Source organism: Harpia harpyja, chromosome 15 (assembly GCF_026419915.1).
Source record: "Harpia harpyja isolate bHarHar1 chromosome 15, bHarHar1 primary haplotype, whole genome shotgun sequence".
Lineage (NCBI taxonomy): Eukaryota > Metazoa > Chordata > Aves > Accipitriformes > Accipitridae > Harpia > Harpia harpyja.
In genome coordinates this window covers 29,243,851-29,264,203 of record NC_068954.1, presented here as the reverse complement: position 1 = coordinate 29,264,203, position 20,353 = coordinate 29,243,851, and the positions used below count along the sequence as shown (strand labels likewise).

The following is a 20,353-nucleotide window of genomic DNA, read 5'->3' as shown; positions in this document are numbered from 1 at the left end:
TGCTGACCTACGTCCTGCCCCCGGCACCAGAGTGAGGGCGCACCGAGGAGCGTCACACACGACGGAGAAGGGAGACGGGGACACTAACGGTGCCCTTTGCACCAGGACGGAGTCACAAGCAGCGGCTGTGGGAGCTCGGCCAGTGCAAGCAAAGGATGGAAAAGGACTGAACCAGCTCTAATTTTCATCTCCAAGAAGACGACAGCTGGCCAAGGAAGATGGGAACAGAATCTTTTATGGCTTACAAACACAGAAGAGCAGCCGGTATTTTAGCAGCAGGGACATGACCGTCGCGATTGTTGCATCCACCAGTGCCTTCACTTGCGGGCCCTTCTCGGCCTGAGCGCGGACCCACCACACCTGCCTTGAGCTGGATCTCATTGCAGCCTTATTTAAAAATAAGAGGCCTGCTTTACATTCTAATTTTTCCCCCTATTTTTTGGCTCAAAACCTCCTCAGGTAGTGCCGATGGTTCGAGGCAGGTGGCACCCCGGGCATCTTGGTCTCTACTGGGGGATCTTATGGATGGGGAATAGGATCCATCACCTGCACGGTAGGGCAGATCCTTCACCCCAGAGACTTCACTGCTGTCCTGGAAACCTGCACGGAGGCACTTTCGTCACCATCGAGTCCAACGGCTTTCAATAACCCTCTGAACTTGCCGTCCGCCGCCTCCTTAGCGCACGCAGGGCTACACCAACGCTGGGGCAGCTACGGAGGCTGGGCAGAGGGATGCAGGGGCAGAAAACGAGGCAGCAGGTAGACATCGCTCAAAATTTTCAGTAGAGATAGCCAAGTCTTTTTTTTTTCTCCCTAAAACATGCAGAAAAGAATCCCATAGACCAAGCTAGTTAGCTATTTCTTTATCCAACTCAGCTTCACTCCACGTTTTGCTCCAGCTTTATACAACTAGATGTGTATATAAAGTTCCTGACAACCCTACACTCGCAAGGGAAGAAGGATGGCACCACAACCACACCCACACACACACGCCAACACCATTTTCGGGGTGGGTGGAGAGGAGAAAAACAAAGTCACCACCTTTGTCTAACAGATGCATTGTAATATTAAATGAAAGCTTAACAAAATCTTTTAAGAAAATCCCTCCCAGCCCTAGCCTACCACTCCATCAGCACAGTACATAGCGTATTTGAGACCTGCTCAGCTCAGCACGTGCCCGAGGGCCGGTTGGCTTTGTTGGGCCAGTTTAATTCATGCTCTCTTGCCAGTCTGCGAGCGTCACAGGAGCTGATGCCTCTCAGAAAAGCAGAGCACGCCTGCCATAGAAAAAGGCCTCGCACAGGTTTTAGGTCCCAATGGCAAATTTTTACCAAGAGCTACATGAGAGTGCAACCTGGTAACTTCAAGCCTCAGAGCTCCAGCAATTAAGCAGCACGTTACCATCAACGGCCGTTTAGGTGCCGTCAGAGCAAGGAGGTCCCCTGCAAGAAAGACAGCTGAGTAACCAACAGCTCGGGGGCTTTCCAGAGGGTGCCCAGGAGTTTCCAGATCTCTGCTCGTGTCCTTGTGCTGGAAGTGAAGGGTCTTCATGCGCAATGAAAGGATCGCAGGTGCTCCTCATCCCGTCCCCTCCTATTTTAAGATGATGTGGTAGCTATCATTGGTTTCAGCTGCAAAAGAAGCAAAGGTCATGAGCCACTCGCAACAGCAAAGGAATCTGCTGGGTTGAGCGGATCTGACACAAGAGCTCCCCAAGAAGTACAGAAGGGAAATACAAGACGGAGCCCAGGCATTTACGCACCTTTCATGGTGTCCAGAACGAAACAGGATTCGTCTTGGAAGTTCTGTATCATCTGAAAGAAGCCACGAAAGCCATCTTAGTCTGAGGCTGTACTTAAACACAGCAGAAGCGCTTCACAGCCCTCAGTGAAGGCTTTGTGTTCTGCCAGTCAGCGACGGGCATAGATTTAGAGTACCGAAAGGGCTAGAAGCTGCTCAGGCAGGAGCTTAGTGCTCTGGGAGGTAGGAAAGGCACCAGCCATAAATATTTATTCCTTCCTCCAGCTCTCCAGAACTGAAGGTCCAAACCAGCAAGTCGAGAGAGGAAACCATCGGATTCTGGGATGCAGGTCTGAAAGCAAAGTCCTCCTCACAGCAATTCCCCTCCCTGCTTTTATAGCAACGCTAGAAGAAACCCAAGCATGAAGGAGGGCACGCACACAGCCCGGACTCGCTCAGGGAGAACTGTTCACGCCTGATAAACCTCACAGGTTTAAGTGAGGTGCCCCCGGCAGCAGAGCAGCGTCCCCATGTGCCAACATCCTTGGCTCTACAGACTTCAACAATTAACTCTGACCCTTCGGAAACCGGAGGTGACCGAGCGGGGCCCTTCCTGAAGACTTGCCCGGGGGACCCGTTCCCCTGGGTGCTGTGCAACCTCCACAGCGGAGCTCAGAGCACAATCAAGACGCAAACCAGCTGAAGCAACCCAGCGCAAGAGGTCAAAAATAAGGACCACCCAGAGGTTGTTACCTCGTCACTGATCAGCACGTGTATCCCCGTCGGACCTTGCTTGTAAATCTGGCTGATCTGTTGGGAAGAGATGCTGAAGAGCTGGGCCAGCTTTTCTGTCAGTTCCACCGCCGTCAGTTCCTCCAGATAAATAGCGTGGTACACTGCGAGGAGAAGAACTATTATAGCTAGACGCCAAGTGCAGCGTCGGTATCTACACCGTGGATGCAGAGACGCTTCAGCTAGTGCCACGCATGCTAGCCCAGGGAGCGGACACTTAGAGGAGCATCACAAACAGGCTGCTCTCTACCCAGGAACATCACAGCCCCGTTGGGACGGGACTGTGCACAGCCCATCTATCGAGTGTTGCTTTTCAGCAGGTTGAACACCCGCTCTGCTGTGCCCGACTCATGCAGCTATCATCTTTCCAAGCCCAAGCTGCTAAATCCACATGCAACTGCAGCACGCCTCTGCTGTCTGCTCTTGCTACACGGCTGCAGCATGCCCTGAGCTACACAAGCATCAGCTCCACAGTAACTTGGCTGTCGTCAATGTCCTGCAATGCTTCTGTATTTCTGCAGTCCTTGCCCCAAAAAGCTTCTATTTTGACTAGCATCAGCTGAGCAGCGTTTTGTACCATTCCTGGCCATTTTCAATCCCAGCAGGGTGGAAACGCTGCCCTCGCACCTCCCCAGAGCCCCCCCTGTTCCCCGACTCCCACAAGGTAGGTCCTGGGGGGAAGTGAGAGGATCCAAATTGGACCAGGGCAAGAAAAGGACGAGCTGTTTGTTTTTGCACTTCCCGCTCCAATCACAGAGGTGGATAAACCGGCTCCTGGCTGCTCCACAAATGTAGGTCACTCGTTGTCTGGGCAATGCTGGATTCTCGCAGGAGCTATCATTTGTCGGCTCAGAGCAGGCAACATGCCGACAGTCAGATTCTGCAGCTGCCCATTTGGTGGGCAAGGAGAAAAATCAGCTGGGTAGGACCAGGGCAAGTAAAAAGGGTTCGCTGCGATCTTCCAGCACCCTTACCAAAGGGGAGCATGTACAACCCCTTGGTTTGTGTACAGAGCTTGCATTTGGTTGCAGGTGAGCTCACACGTGAGCTCGCTGCCTCCTCACAGTGAGGAGATGAGGACGACAGCAGCCAACACGAGGCATAGCAGCTGAAAAAAAAAGCCACAGACCCTCTTTGAGATGCTGTGCAGGCTCGGTGGGCTCTGATAACACAAGCAGCCCTGGCTGCGAGAGGGGCCTTTCGCCAGCCCAAAACCCACCAGGCAGTGGTGTAGGGACGAGGGGATTGGAGGCAACTGGTGCGAAGCGCCCGCGGGCAGCAGTGGCGGGGCTGGAAACAGCCTCCCACCACATTTCTGTTTGCTGAACCCCCCAGCTGTTCTTTTCCCCCTCGCCCTGCCAGCACCAACCCCAAGCCCACGTGCCCCCAGCCAGGCTTCGAAACCCTTACCAAAAAAAGTACTGGTTACTGTGTCCCCATCCTCGTGTTTCTGCTGGAGGTCCCTCAGCTGCTGGGACTCCTGACACACGTAGATGGTCAGTCTGGGCCGCACCATCCTATGGACAGAGCAGTGAGTGAACGCCATCGTATTTACCCAAGGACACCTCTAGATCCCGACACTTTGCCAGCGCTCTTCGCTCCCCAGTATCCTCAAGGAAAAGAGATTGACGAACTCATCTTGAAGCAAAACCACCTTACTGATGCAGTAAAGGTTTTTGCGAGAAGGGGACAAAGTTGGCACAGGGACACAGTGCCAGCTGGCTACCGAGCAGCTAACTCGGACGGTCCACTCCTGAGGATAGAGCGGCCGTGGTTCAGACCGAGCTCTGCTGGTAACATGCATGCTCCTTCTCGTTCAGAGTCTCATTTTGCAGTGCAAAAGCCGGCACCGTCTCCTGTCCTTCATGCCTTTCTCCCCCAACACAGTGCGACCACATTTCCCCGCTATCTCCCGAGCCATCGGAGGCAGTACATTAACCTCCTGGAATGCTTCCCACCCGTGTAGCTCTTGCTGCCCCATATCGGAGAGCCGTGCCAATCCCTCCCCAGACCTTCCCTCCGGGATACAGCCCACCCTGTGCGTCTCTGCCTGGCTGCAGTGGCACCTTCTGAAATGCTCCAGCTCAGAGTTAAACATGAGTCCCTGCTTCTTCAGGGAAAGGTGCAAAGGAATATTCCCTTTCCAGGTAGGCAATTCCACTGAGAGGCAGTTCAGAGGATGGAGGACACAAGTACTGTATCGGCAGGACTTTCTGGCTTGTGGCTGGATTCTCTGACACTCAAACAGTGAAATAATTTCTAACACTTCTCTCCCACATGGATTTTCTTCCCCAAATTGTCTCTGGAGTGGTTACCCTGCTGGCTAAGTTATCAAGTTTGACTGAATGAGGTTCAGGAAGGTTAATGAAACTCTGTTCTCTCTAACAGCAAGAGCCAAGCAAACAGGCTAAAACAAATACAATTTACCTACCATCCACAATCAGCTTTTAAGCAAACAACATACCGTCCTTTTAATGCGTTGAAGAGCCTGATGCCGTCCGCAGGGCCGCAGATCTGGATAACGTCTTCTCTGGTCAGCTTCAGTAAGTCTGCACCTACAGTTTTAAAAGTCAAAAGGAGAGAAAGTCACACAATCCAGCCCAAAGTGTCCGGGATGGAGGGGCTCTGGGCACCACAGCTGTGCCAGTTCCCCCTCCTCCTGCTCACAGAGCTCACCCCATTCCCAAATTGCTTCTGCCTTCTGCTAACAACCTCCCCCTGCTTCCCCCAGAAGGATGCCTGCAAGATTTTTTTTCCAGACTGGTTTTGCAAGAGCGTGTTTCAGTACAACCCTGTGTCCCGTATTATCATTTACAGCTGGCTATCTAGCACCTCGGTGACCCTGGATTACAGAGGCTGTATCACCAGGGAAGGAGAGGAAAATAAATGTGAAGCATTTCTTTACATACAGTGCTTTCCCCCAGATCAGCATTTCTCAGCTTGTTGTAAGATCAGAGGGTGCTGCAAGCTCTTGGAAGAGAAACCACCCCAGTCCCCACTATTTTGCCAGCTGAGAGCGAGGTGAGAAATGAAGAACACAGCTTTCAGGGAGCCACATTTTATTGTGTTACAAAAATTTTAAAAAACATTTATATTTGCAACGGTAACATGAAGATAGCCTCAGGAGCAAGAGGAGGCAGAGCGACTTGGCACAGAGAAGGGGCAGACACCGAGGGGATGTTGTAACCTACCTGAGAAGTTTCTGAAAAGCCGAGAAAAAGTGGAGAAGCGGTTTCGGTGCAGCCACTGCTGGGCCTCCTGGGGCGTGCTGGTGGGCAAGAGGTTCTGTAATGTAGGAAAAGAAGGGTCACAGCCTCAGAGGTGACGTGGAAGCATTTCCACTGAGGAACGAGCACAGGTCAGCTCAGTCAGTGTTTATAATCACAGTCTTAAATCGAGACCCTAGTGAGCCAGGCTCACAGCACACGCACAATACAGGCTGCAGCCTGGACAGGTTTTTGATTTAAAAGGCTTCAGAGGGACAAAGAAAGAGGAAGGAAGCAAAGGGGAAAGCACAGCGAAGATCAAGGCAATAAGTAAAGGTCACAGCGAGCTACAAAAAGCTTGCTCCTTGCTCACAACTCCGCATGGCTGTACTGGACATTTTTCACCCTGTCACCTCTTTTTCCAACTAGGAGTCAAAAAGAAGTTATAACTCCCCAAAGATGTTAAACTAGAGCAGTCTCTTCCCCAGCAAACTACAGCCACCCACAAACCCACCCCCGCTCCATCCCCAAATCCCATTTTCTGACCTGTGCACCATCCTTACCACAAGCATAAGCTCTGAGGTGTGACTTACATCTGCGATCGGAGGGGGTGGCTCGGGCTGATGGTTTGGAGAGCCATTGCTAGGTTAGGGAAGAGAGCCAGACAGAGCAGAACACAAGGTTAGCGCCGCTCTTCCCCTTCCGGCACAGCATCCCAGCAGGCAGCAACCACCACCCTCCAAGTCCCATAACCAAGACCACCAAAAGACAGGGACAGACAGCTACGTGGCTGCGGCAACACCGTCATTGTTGCAGTGCAATACTTCGCGAGAACGAACGGCTTATGCTGGAGTATTAACGCGATGGGGAAAGGCAGAGAGAAGCAGGCTGGAAGCTGAACTGCTGCTCAAATGCATGCAGGCTTCTCATGCAAGAGCTGAGCTTTGCTGCAGCCAAGAGAGGTAACAGTGCTCAGCTTCAAGGGCTTTAATTTGATTTTCCCCCACTGACACAGCCTCTTCAGCTGCTTCCACCCCCTGTACACCTTGGAATCAGGCCCTTCCTTTCGCTAACGGTCACTGCCAGCTCAGACACATCAATCTCTCGTGCAAGGCAGAAATCAATAGCCAGCTAGCCTCTTCTCCGGACTTACCCTTCGCCAATGGAAAAACTGCTGTGGGAACTGTTGAAGCCAGGGGACGGCGCATTATTGACGTACGTTATCTCTGGCCAGGGAGAACACTAGGAAGGAAAAGCCAGAAGAGTCACAGGATTGCTTTGAACAAGCACGCACATCTGCTCTGGTCAGCACAGGTTAACAGCTATTTGCTGACTGACAACCGACTATGAAACAGAATTAAAGAATAAAGTAGGGGATTAAAAGAAGCCATGCCAATTCACTGCAGATGGTCACAAAGCTCAGATTTAGTGATTCTTAATCTCAAAAGGCCAAAAGTCACAAAATTCAAATGCAGTGAGATGTGGGATCTAAACCATCGCTCTGGCACTGGGCTGACACACACAGCGCCCGCTGGCCTGGGCACCTCTGTGCAGCAGATCGAGCCTGGATCGGGCACTGACAAGCATCCCCAAATTCAGCCAGGGTAGGACGAGGGCTCCCTCCCCAGGGCTGTTCAGCACCGACCCCTCAGACGACCACATTTTAATAGACTGACACTGTCCACTAGCACAGGGAGGAAACAGCGGGGTTTTCTGCCAGCTCACAGCCTCGGTGGCCAGTTGCCCCACAGGCAAAATGAAGCTTGCAGGGAGAAGTAAAATCTTTTATTAAATGATCTATTACAGTGGGGAAAAAAACATCACGTTTCCATGCACAAGAGACCTTTTTCAGGTCTAGTAAGCAACACATCCTCTGCCTACAAAATTTATCTTGCTTTTGTCTTGCAGCTATTAACAACTTGGCCAAACATTTCGCAGCAGAACAGCCAGTTCCTTGCCACCTGCGAGCAAGGCAAGCCAGGTTTCGTTAAAACAACGATGCCAGCACCCCACCTCCGTGAGTATTGTAGTTTCGTAGGAAGGCTGGTATTTCTCTTTCTCATGAGGCGTTCGCTTCTCCATCTTTTCCCTGTCCGTCTTCTGCTTCCGATCAGCTCCTTTGGGCTGGAAAGGAGACACTCCTGTTAGATCAGCAGCATGGAAGGGTGGCAGCAGCTGGCTGGATAGATGTGCAAGAAATGCAAGAACCAGAAAAGGCAACTCGTCCTTCTACTCACCCACTTGTTGCCTTACAGAGGGAAAAGGAAGGGGGCTCAGACCATCTGCCCAGAGAATTAACTATGGCGACAGCATCAATTCTGTAACTACCCCCAATATCCTGATCTATCCAAGCCCACAAAATGGGGCCCAGAACATCTGAACAAGGAGGTGAAACATTTTTCAGAAGACACTTCTCCCGACAGCATACATTGGCTCTAAGGGGACAAAGGCCAGCTACTGGTATCACATCCGAGCTGTGTCTTCCGCACCTTCATCAACCACTTGGAGAGGTGGCATTTCAGTGGCACAAACTGCACCAGAACATGAGAGCTCAATTATGTCCTTGCCTTTGCCACAACCTTGAAAAAACCATGCACTTTCTCATATGCAAGATTAAGATGATTTTACTCACTGCCTTTATCAAATGCTCAAAGCCCTAAGGAAAGCAGCAAGTCAGAGCGCGCCATTATAACCACCAAAGCTATCCTGGTGCTCCCCTCGGCAGAACCCTAAAGAAATTCCCTTAAAACTTGGCCGTGCACGGTCCCTGCCTGCACTCGCAAGTGGAAGGAATTCGGCCTTGGTGGACCAACACAGCTGCCTGCCAACATGCGGACACCTCCCGAGTGGATGAACGCATCCACGGCACCGGCGGGGAAGCTTTAGGACTGCAACACAGCCACGTACCACAGCCCTCCCGCTCCCCCAAGCTCCAAATCTCTTTTCCTCTGGACAGCAAAGCTGAGACCTGAACAAGCTACCACCACGCTCTGAGCTGGGTGAGGAGGTGCTGCTTAGCTGTGGCTTCATTAGCCAGTTTCTGCCATGAAAATCTAATGGTTGCTCTTACCTTCCCATGGTGAGCACTGCTGCTTCTGGTGGCTAGAAAGGATCTGTGCTCCAGACACCAACGAGCATGGGTAAGGGGCCCTCAGCAGCTATTCTGAAAGCACTGAAATGCTCCCAGCTTTGAGGGGCAGAGGGGAGAAAGGAAAGGGCAGGGCAGGAGCCCGAATCATGTTAACCCACAAAGGACACCCTGTGGCAAACAGGACTCAAAGCACACACAGGGAAACACATGCACAGTGAGTCTGCTGCCCAGACAGCAGCCCTGACCCCACGAGGGCAGCTGCGTCAGATGAGCAGGAGATAAGGCTGAGACCATCAGAGACCATCCTCTGCAGGGAGACCGTGCCCTGAAGCCACAGCTTCACTGCTTTGGGTTTTCCTAGTTCAACGTTATCAGAGCCAAAAAAACCCCAAAACAAACCCCATCCCCTGGCACAAACAGCTGAAGCTCAGTAGAAATGCAGTGCCAGATGCCTCGCAATCTCACTATCCTCCCAAGTGTTTGTCTGCAACCAGCCTTATCCCTTAACTCCCAACTCCGCAGCCATCCGCTTAGGCTATTTGCATCGAGATACCAGCCAGGGCTCAAACAAGCCCTAACAAATCACACCCCTGCCTTTGAAATGTTAAAATCCAAATAGGCAAAAGAGAAGAGAGAGAAGGGGAAAGATGCCAAGTCAACAGCAGCAGGGCACACTGCCCGATATCCCACAGCAACTTCACAGCAGAACTGCAAGGCAGCACAGGCGCCCGGCCAGGCGACTGACCCCGCTGCGTGCCAAATGCCCCTAAAGGGGGAAGAAGAGAAGAGCCACGGACAAGATTTTGCAGGGTGTTACAGGGAGGACAGCAAAACGGAGGCAACCTCAGCATACTGGAGAGCACGGGCATGGCGTGCCCCTCTGCATATTCCCTGCACAGCCGCCCCCGCTGCACGGCACCTGGGTGCTCCTGCATGAACGACCCTTCTCAGGCACCCACACCATCATGCTGCTGTGGCTGCCACTGCCATGTCATGGCTTTGGGTTTCTCTGAACTATTTGCAACAGGGACCAGACACCTGCGCTGCCGGAGAGGCCGGATGCAGATGGACCATCAGATGCAGACGGACCATCAGCAACAGGTAATAATAAAGCAAGGAGTTCAGACAGACACCAAAGCTCCTTGGAGGATCTCCCAAGCTGATAAGATTCAAGACTAAACGTGGGAGGTTTCAGACGGAGGCAACACAACCCATGTTCTCCCTCTACATAGTTCTTGGCTTACTGGTTTTGTAGCCTCAACAGCATCTGGACTCGATTGACAGAGAGGAACCGGGGAGACAGCAGCAACACAAGACCAGAAGGACCGAGAGGCCCTTTTGCAGGCAAGCTCAGACGCTGTCCTGCACTCGTGATGTTCACTGGGGCTGCAGCGTGAATTGGGACTGACTCCCAGTTTGTTTCCTAGCAGGGAAAGGCCACCAACGGGCCGAGGTACCTTGAAGACCTTGATCTGGCAGCTGGCAGAGTGCAGGTGCTCCGTGTACTCTCCATTCTCATTCTCCTTGAACGTGTCTATCTGGACCCGAAAGGGTACCCCCTTCTCTCCTCCATGCTTCCGCATGGTGAACTCCGTGCTGATACAGTGAACCTGGGGGAAGGCAAAGCATCCTGCGGTTAGTAATTCTGCAGTGTTTGGCTGACCACAAACCTCCCATTCCTCTCGTGGGAGCCAGGACAGCGCTGACGTAAAGGGCAGCCTGCTGAGAAGGGCGAAATACAGAGCTGGGATGGGACCATGCCAGGTACCCCCAGCATTAAGGAGTTAAGGGGATGCCACAGCAGAGGTGGAGCCACATTCTTTCAACAAGTTTTGCAACCTCTTAATGTTACAAGCAAGCCCCAGATCAGCAGGGCAGAGAGTTCCCAGCCTCCACACGCTGCAGCCTGTTATTCTAGGCGGGAGGGCCAGACTTCCAAGAGGTATTTTAGGCAGCTGGCGAGATGTGCAAAAACATCTAAGCAAGATGGAGACCCAAATCATGAAACCAGAGGGACCTAAACCACCACAAACGTATAAAAACTTATTGGTGGTCAGCTGTTCCTGTCCCTTGCTAGGGCATGAACTGCTGCTCTCTTGCATCACTTGAGGCTGGAGGTAGGGTGTATTTTAGTTGACATCCTTCTACCACTGCAGCATCTGGCTGCAATTTTACTGCTCTGAGTTAAAAAGCAGCACCTTCTTCCCCCTTGGAAAACTTTTTTTTTTTCCCCCTAGACCCCCACAACAGGAGTTTCCCCACTTCTCCTCTTACCTGGATAAACACAGAAGTCCTCTTTGAAGGATCCCATAGAAACTCCACTGTGTTGAGCTGGGTTGGGTTTGCTCTAGGGTCAATGATGCCCACAGACATTGGGATATCTGTAGGGGCAGAGATGGAGAACAAGCTGCCATTTGTAGTAGGAGAAGAAGGAAAAGATTCACAGGGAACATATAGAAAAACCAACCAAGTCTCTCAAAGCGCAGAATCGTGACAGCACTTTGTCCCTTAAAGTCAAGGGACCGGGAGCCCGGCTGGGGGCACTTCAGGCACCCACATCTCCTCCAGCACCAGCCAAAGTGCTGCGATGGGAACTCACCTATGTCCAGTATCCTGTCCCCAGGCCTGTTCCACCGCCAGCCCTCCAGCTGCTGATGCTCCGTGTACTGCAGCCGCCGGTCATGAAACACCACCCGGAAAATGCTCTAGAGGGGAGAAACAGTCAGTGCCTGGAGCTGCCCCAGGAAACCTGGCAGTCTTCAAGCTGCAAGGCATTTCCCAGTCACAGAGGGGCCTGAAGACTTCACGGAGAAGCCAAAGCAATAAAAGAAAGCCCAGACGGACCCTTGGGACAGAAGCATGAAGGCTGCAGCTTATCCTTCCTGAACACTAAGCCATTAGCAATCGCCTCTTGGCTTGACCCCTGGCCCCATGAGACTGGCTGCACACCACCAGCCAGGCTGGTCTCAACAAGGTGGGAGAAGGGGAAAGGGAAAATAAACCCCCAATCAAGCCAGACCTATCCTACACACTCTGTCATGGAGTCTCCTGCAGTACAAGACCTTGCTCGCTGCTCCCTACGGCTCCCTGCAGCAGGGGATGGCCCCAGCAGGACACAAGTACCTGTGCTCTCCGCTTACCTTTACCAGTTTCCCATTTATCTCCGGCAGCTCCCCAATCTTTCTGTTGTCCAGCATCCGGATTTCATAGGACTGCCCTGAGGGAAAGAAGACAAGGGCATCTGGCAGTTAGCTGGGGATGGACCTTCGCTGCCGCCATTCCCCTGGCATTTTGACATGTTTTTCTGCCACGCTAGCCATGCTACTTGATCTTCTTGCCATGTTTTAGTGGGGGGGTCATACGAACACAAGCCATTAGAGCCACAGCTGTAACACCCCTCTCCAGGAAGAGATAATCCTCCCCCTTCCCGCAGCAGTACTTTCCAGGAATTACCCTTGTTAACCCAAGACCAAGAACAGGGATGAAATTGATTACACAAGCTTCATCTGGCTTTGGTTGCCAACCCTGATCTTCCAGTTCTACTTGAAAGCAGCGGGTACAGCTTGAACTTGTAAAACACACCCACTGCAGAGCACCGCAGCAGGGATACACCAGTTAACCACCTTACATCGCACAGATTTGCATTAGGTTAAATCCTAGAGGCAATTCACCGCCATAAGCAGAGGGCAGGCAGCAAGGCAAAGGAGGTGGCACTTCCAAACAGGAGCAATCTGGAGTTTACTATTGAGGTGCTTTCCATTCCCAAGGGGAAATTTCCAAAGGCAGAATTTAATTTTTTAGGGTGTTTACACAAGGCACAGCCTGCGGAGGGCATAGGGCTTCTCTCACCTTGGTTGAGATAGGTGAGTGTTTCGTCGTGGAGCTTGACGGCGGGGGAAGTGGCAGCACACAGCACGTACTGGAAAGGCAGAATTTTGTTCTCGTTTTCAGGAGGCAAACTTGATTCTTCCTGCTTGAAGATGGGCAGGGCAAGGACGTCGCTGCAAAGAGATTTGTCAGACAGATTCATTTCAGCTCTGGCTACACAGAGATGATGCATTTGGTATTTAGTTCCTCCTCCTAAGAGCTTTGAGCTTTTTTTAGTTAAAAAAACCCACATACCCTGACATCTCTCTGCAAAACTGCTAAGGAGCATTAAAGCAGACTGAGTAGTCTGAGAAAAGGACCTGACACCTGCTTCTGCTAAAGGTTTTTTCAAGTTAGCCTCCCTATCCACCCAAAACACACACATTTCTTGCTTCAAAGCTAAGAGACAACAGAGTTTGTATTTCAGACTGAAGCCCAGCTCCTCCGGCAACGCGACTCCTGCACCACGTGCATCAGTGCAGAGCTGCTGCAAAGACAGATGCATGCAGCATGACATCCGTGTCGCACCGATAAACGCCTGTCCTCTTCCTTGTGGTGCCAGCCTGCTTACCTCCACCAACAAGCCAGCCCCTAACCCTTTCCCCCCTGCTCCAAGCAGAGAGGCCAGGAGCTCGTTTACCCTCCAGGAGAGCCTTGGAAGGAATTTTGAAGTCTTGCTCAGGTCAAGGTCACCAATATTTTCGCCGTCACCTCCTCCGCACTTATAAAAGCCTCCCAACCGCCCCAGCAAACAGGGGAGTCAGTCAAAGCAAAGGCAGAGACCTCAGGGCACATGGGATGGGGGGAGTGCATGGTCAGAGCGCCGAACCCTTCCTCCCTCCCTCCCTCCCGCAGCCGTAACCTGCTGCACGATGCGCACAAGAATCTCAGTAGAGCAAATCCTGCAGGCTCTGACATGGAAAGAGCCCTTCCAGCATGAAGGCAGCAAGAGGTAGACCCTCAGCTTTCCCCAAACTCATCGACAAGCTCCCAGACCCAAGAGCCCTTTGTGCTGGGCACCACACAACCAGCCAGCCCTGACCCAAACCAGGAGCTTGGGATGCCCATGGAGGTCAGAAGATGCTCCATGTCACCTGTGGTACAGCCCACACCATGGGTCCCCATGCCATGGGTCATGGGAGAAACCAGAGCCAGGTTCCCGAGACAACCGCAGGCACCTCTTTTATACCTTACAGGTCTGCTTCTTGCCGAAAGTCGCCACGACTCCTGCCCAGCCTACATTTAACGACAGGAGGAACTGCCCTGGGGAGCCATTGGGATGGCTTCACCACAAACCATTAACCTGCAACGGCCCAAGCACCTTCCTGGCTATCAGGTTATACCAGATGAGTTATATGGGAGCTCCCCGCCGTGCCACAGAGCAGCACAGAGCCGCTCCAGCTGGCATGAGCTTGGGCTCATCATCCTCTGGATGCTGTCCCGCCGCTCTAGATGCTGGCTGGGAAAAGCAAGGGTGTTCGAGCCCTGTGCTACCAACTTTTCCCAGGAGAAGGATGTCTCCAGGTCTTTGTGATTATGCAAAAAGCTCGCTGTCTCCACTCCCCTGTGATCACCAACACTTTTCCATACTCAAAAGGCCATGTGGCAAAAAGAACTTGCTGAATAATGTTAATTTAAAAAATCACTAGCGATACCCCATAGCCTATGGACATGTATTTAATAGAAATTGTTTGAGAAGCTGACTCTCAGCAGTTGTTTTGAGCCATAACAATGGCCAAGAGTCATTACTGCGTAGTGCATAAACCAGAACATCCTCCCACCCATCCACTCGAGCAGAGCCCGGAGCAAAAGCAGAGGCCGGGCAAACACGCTTGAGCACGGATGCGACCGCAGAGCTGTGGATCGGCTGCTGAGGCCACCCAGCACCATTCCACCAGCCCCAGGTGAAACGTGGCGTGGGGACAGAGCTATTTGGGTCCCTTCGAAGGGCAGTAGTGAAGCACTAAGCCCTGGTGAAGTGTCAGGTCGCCTGCCCCTCCTGTTACAGGCTTTGGCTCACAGGAGTGTAAAGAAGAAGGAGTTAAATCAGCTTTTTTTTTTTAGTTGAACATTAAAAACCTTTCCCAAGGAAAAACTGGACTTATCTGGCCAAATACCAGCTCCCACCCTAACAGGGCTTTAACCCTTTGGTCTCAAGAGACTAAATATCCTCCCTTCCTCCAACACTGTGCAAGTAACACCTATCACTGCTGCCCAAAGCCAAGCAGGAGAGCCCCTCCCCGCCCAGATCCCAGCTTATTACACATTACACAGAGCTGCGTGGATGCCCTGGTCTCGGCATCAAGGCACGTGTACACAATTAGGCAAATTACACAACCTGGAGAACAAACTTCCCTGCAGCTCCATCTCATTAGCAGAGGAACAGCGTTTCCTCCCGCAGAAGGATTTCTCGCCCAAGCAGGCTGCCGAGGCAGGATGAAGCACAGATGTTACTGATCCCTGTAAGAAGGTGCGAGGACGGGGAAGACCAGCACTAACCTGCTGTGCCCAGACAGATGAGAAAATTAATTTAAAGGCTACGCCCTGCACAAATTCTCCCGGCAGCCGGAGGAACCCAGGATGCACTTCTACACCCACGAGCACTCATTTTCCTCGTAGGCTTTGACACGGCAATGATTCAATCCCAATTCTGCAGCCTCGGGAGACCCCGGTTTTTTGCTCTTTCTTTTGCTTTGTCTCACGCAAAAGCAGTCTGGGTGAGAAAGACGCAAAGCTCGACTGTGACTTTCCTGCATGGAGAGCCAGCACATCACCATCATCCCGGCTTTCACTCACTTTTCCCATGCACACGGAGCTCTCGTGCGATGCTGCATCCACATTCTGCAGCACAGTGGTCTGCTCTACTATCACAAGCTGCTTTTCAGGGTTCCAGAAGCTCCACATGGCCACTAACACCACTCGGACACCTGCCAAGAGGAACGGCAGAGCCATCCCTGCAAAACCTCCCCACATCCAGCCTCTAGATTTGTGTTCACTAAGACCCCACATAACCACAACCCGAAACCCACATTTTATTGCAAGCTGCAGAAGGGGGAAAAAACTTCAGGTAGTCACATCCCTGTATTTCTGGAACAAGAGTCCAACCCAATTAATTAGGAATAATCATCAAGCAAACAATGGTTTGCTTTTGCAAGCAGCTACTGGGGAAGCAGGGCTACTTTTGGTGCAACTCTGCACGCACGGACAGGTTGGTAGAGCATCGCCGCGACACCCCTGCCTGCGGAGAGCGATCCTTTGCCATTGCGATGGCCTCGGGTTTTGCTAAGAGCCCCTCGGCTGGGACCTCCAGTCATTCAGATGCCGTTGCGTGTCTGTGCTATAGGACCCAGGTAATAGGGTCAGCTTTACGCACTGCAGGGCACAATAGAAAATTAAATATTTATAGAAACAATATGGTTATAAAACAGCAAGGGAAAGCTCGGCAGCTCCTGGGCCTGGCATCTTCACAGCATCTCCAGGGGAAGGACAACCTCAGCCACCTGCAAATGGCAGCAGAATGCCGTGGCCACAGCTACAACCTGCAAGGCGATTCACGGCGGCACAGAAAGCACTTTGTTATTTGCCTCCTGCTAGTCTCCCACCCTGCTATTGCCCACCAAGTTCAAAAGCAGTCATTTTGTGGGTTGTTGGGGGAGAGCCAGGAAGCTGCGAGTCCTTCAGGTACCAACGTCTCAGGAGCAGCCCCCTGCGACGTCCCCACAATGCCCAGCATGGCCGAACCGAGCAACCATCAGTGGATTTTTCTGTAGACAAACCCACGCACGGTCCTGCCTGCTCCATGGGCACCTGGAGAAGTTCCTGCAACTCCTGGGGACAGGCCTGCCTTTGAAAAAAACATTATTTCACCGTGCAATTTAATATGCTTTTGGGGAAAGACACTTCACTTAAGGCCTCCGGTTCGGGGGTGGGAAAGAATCTCCTGGAAAAAAGGGAAAAAAATAATTACAGAAAAACTCTGCGGATGGAAGTATTCAGGCAACACCCTATTATCACCTCCAAAGCCACCTCTGCTCTACTAAAAACCTAATTCCAGGGAACAACAGTAACGCCAAGAAGTTAGGTTCGTTGACAAACGCAAAGCACAAGCCTACTGTGCAACTCAAATGAGAAAAAGCCTGAGCGACAACCCTCATCATCCACCACCACCTACCAGCACTCATTCCCAAGGTAGTAATGTGTCTCTTCCATAGGGAGAAGGGATGAAAGTGGAAAACCCCCACGGGGCAAGCACGGAAAAGCCACAAAAACGCTCAAAACCTGAGGTGCCTGTTGAAACCTTTCCCCCTTTCCCACGACACGCAGAGAAAATGTCAGATGTCAGGACAGGAAGGTCGGCGCGCTCACCTACGGGGGCACACGCTCTATTTACAGGCAGCGTAGGTCAAGAAAAGTCTCCGAAAAAGAGAGTCGGGTTTCAGACGGCCGAGCGAGCCCCGCAGAGAGTGCAGCTCAGCAGCAGGTTGGGCTCAGAGCAGCGGCACAGCCACTGCGCCGCCGACACGGAGCTCAAAGCCCTTTTGCACCAGTAATACCGGCGTGGAAAAGCTTTGCAGCCAGTTTGGTGCACGGCACAGGGACGTGCAGAGCCGTGGCCTCAGGAAACCTCTGCTCAAACCTCCGGCGCTGAAAACTGCTGCCTAGCTGGGTCAGCTGTGGTAGGTAAAGGATATAAATGCTTCAAAGCTCGCAGCTGCAGGATTTCCTCGTGCAATTAAAACTTTGATGCACAGCCAATGGGTTTTAGCTCAAAGGAGGCAAGTCTACACATTAAGATGCTCCATGACACCTTTGCTCACCCTCTCTGAGAGGGGAGCGTTTGTGCATGGGACCCCTTGCCCAAAAGGAAGGGGAAAGGGGAGGAAAAGGAGCTTCAAAGCTTCATTACTCCCCCCCAAAGCAAAGCTGGACCTTCCCTGCTCACGTTGGAAACTCATTTGCTCCCTCCCCATCAAAGGTAACGAAGGAGGAATCCCTCCTCCGAAAAGCTACTGGTCACCGCGCTCGGTGCTGTTATTGCCAGGAGAGGTGACGGACACACTCCCTCCGAGCTCGCACACCTTTGGGACTTTTTTTTCTCCAAGCATTCCAACTAAACAAACTCCAAAGGCTGCAACAGATCCTAATGGCGGTCAGGGATAACTTTGGGAAAGTGCTGGCTCTCCTCGTCCCTTGAAGGAAGGAGAGATGGAGGCTGGATGAGAAGAGCTGCTCTTTCACTCCCCCTGGAAAAAGGCAGCAGGCTGAAAGTTGCTTCCCAGCCTGTTTTACAGCGAGCAATCACCCAACAGGGCATTTTTCATTCTGACTTTTACCATTTCCAATTGCAGCCCCCTCAGAAAGCCCCAGTCTTGCATCAAGGCATCCACTTGGGGCATCCTCCTCCTGGACAGCTTAACCTCAGCCCCAACCTCCAGACCTTCCTTTTCTGCCCGCCTGTGTGCCCAGCTCCTGCCTCGGGTCTGCGGGGAGTGATCCATCCCATCATCCCTCCTCACTTCCAGCCGAGGGGGATCCCAGGATGAAAACAAGCGGACCAGAAGTCGCATTTGAACTAAGCTCTCACCCCAAGTTACACCAAGGCAGCTCTCTCAAGATGGCACTGGATCTGCACCGGCCCACAACAGAGTTAATTAATCAAGGATGGTGGTGGGGAAGCACGTGGCCGCTCGCAGACCTACTCAGTAGACCCTGTCCAGTCTGCCACCTCATCCACGGACTGCGCTTCCCCATTATAACTCATGCAGCCAAAACCGAGGTGTTATCTGGTCTCAAATGGCGAGCACGACGCAGCGCTTTGGCTTCGCCGCTGCATGGAGGCTCGGCCAAGCAGCCGGATGCCAGAGCTGGGATTGGGAAGGCAGAGCGGCGAAGCAAGCTGGGATGCATCTCCAGAGCACGGGCCACGTACTTGTGCAATATGGTTTGAGCATCCGATGCTACGAGGCTCCAACCCCGATCGCTGCACTCAAGCATGGGGTGTTTGACCCCGTAGGGGTCCTGCTACTCCCCTTTGCTCCTGGTTTAGCTCAGAGTCAGGACAGAGCTAGTCTGACCTGAAAAAACCATGCCGGCGTTCCTCTGGGAGGGTAATTAATTAGGGCAAAGTACAGCTCCTGGGGCGATTACCGTACGCTGCGTAACACCAAAGCAACCGGCCACGAGCTCTTCCAACCAGCAGCGGAGGAGAAGCGTGGGACTAATGCTGGATGATTTAGCTGCAGTTTGAGGACATCAGGAGGCCAAAGACCAAGAGCGATGCCGGGGCTGCACAACCCCACGCCCTCGAGCGCGTCTGCTCTCCAAAACAACTGCCCAGCGAGCCCCCAAAGCCCCGAGCAGCCGACGGGCTCTCTACGACCGCGACTCCATCCCAACTTCAAGCGTCCACCCCCCACGTCCCAGGGTTGGTACCGAAGCCGAGCGCCCGGCTCCCTCCTGAACCGTCCCCCGGCGGGATGCCGCGGCCGCCGAACGTGCCGGCGAGCAGCTCGGTCCCCCCATCGTTAGGCGCATTTTGGGGCTCCTCAGCCCACCCCGAGCCCCCCAGGGCTGCCAGCCCCTCTCCCAGGTGCAGGATGGACCCTTTAAGGTGGCTGGAGCGGCCCACCTACCTCATGCTGTAGGCCCCAGCACCCAACTCCTGGCCGATGCCCGACAGGCTGGCGTCGAAGTCCTGCACCAGCCCGGACTCGATCACCTCGTCCGCCAGCGGCAGCTTCAGAGCCCAGGCCATCCTCACCCACAGGCACGGGGCGCAAGCCCCGGGCGCGGGGGCCGCGTCCCCCGTGGAGGAGGGCAGCGGGGGGGCTCCTCGGCGGGCGCCCCGGGTGCGTCGCCCCTCTCAGCGGAGAGGTAAGCTCGCTAACCGAGGGGGGCTCGGCCGCGCTCCCCCCTTCTCCTGGGGGCACCGAGCCCCCCCACCACCCCCTCCCTACCCCTTGGGGGACCCTCTCCCGGGGTGGCTAATTGGGGACCCCCAAGACCCACCGCAGGGGACTCAACCCCAAACTCACGGCCACCCCCTCAGGCCGCTGCGCCCACCCCCGAACCCTTCAGACCCCCTAAGGCCTACAGACACCCCCGCGGGGGGTCTCACCCTCTGGGGACCCCCCCGAACCCCTCAGCCCCCCTCCTCCAAGGGACTGCACCCCCGGGGGACCCCGAGCCGTACTGACCCCCCCCCTCCCGAGAAGCTGCACCCCCGAGGAACCCCCCTCAAAGCCCTACACCCCCCCTCAAGGGGCTGCCCCCCCCCGTGGGGACCCCCTAGGCCCTACCGACCCCCAAGGGGCCGCCCTGGCCCCAGACCCCCCTCAAAGGCCAAACCCCCTCCAGGGGCTGCCCGCGGCCGCCCCCAGGGCCGCCTTCCCGAGGGGCTGCACCCCCCAAACCCCGCTGCAGAGCCCACCCCCCCACCCAGCCCCGGCCCCCGGCCCGCTCCCGCCCCGCCGAGGGCCCCGGGCCGCGGCCCCCGCAAGATGGAGGCGGCGGAGCCGCGGACCCCCCCCGCCCCCGCCGCCAGCGGGGAGGTGGTCCCGCCCCGCCGCCGCGTCTAGCCAATGAGAGCCGAGCGCCGCTAAGTGACGCGCTACGGGCGGTAGCCAATGGAGAGCTTCGGGCCGGACCCGCCGCGTGG

At 53.8% G+C, this 20,353-nt stretch overlaps 1 protein-coding gene across 2 annotated transcripts; it reads right to left on the bottom strand.

Annotated features, from left to right (window-relative positions):
* Window positions 1-217: 217 nt before the first annotated feature.
* On the bottom strand, window positions 218-19,783 carry TFCP2 (transcription factor CP2). Of its 2 annotated transcripts, none has more exons than XM_052809800.1 (15): window positions 19,329-19,783; window positions 12,679-12,830; window positions 11,970-12,046; window positions 11,429-11,534; window positions 11,104-11,210; window positions 10,287-10,439; window positions 7,752-7,862; window positions 6,892-6,980; window positions 6,302-6,380; window positions 5,724-5,817; window positions 4,997-5,087; window positions 3,943-4,049; window positions 2,494-2,636; window positions 1,763-1,814; window positions 218-1,631 (listed from the first exon to the last, which is right to left on the bottom strand). In XM_052809800.1, exons 1-15 carry the CDS (start codon window positions 19,448-19,450, stop codon window positions 1,594-1,596), a joined length of 1,521 nt encoding a protein of 506 aa, XP_052665760.1. In that variant the 5' UTR covers window positions 19,451-19,783; the 3' UTR covers window positions 218-1,593. The 2 variants fall into 2 exon arrangements, with proteins under 2 accessions (XP_052665760.1, XP_052665761.1); XM_052809801.1 differs by having other exon boundaries at window positions 6,332-6,380.
* Window positions 19,784-20,353: the final 570 nt, after the last annotated feature.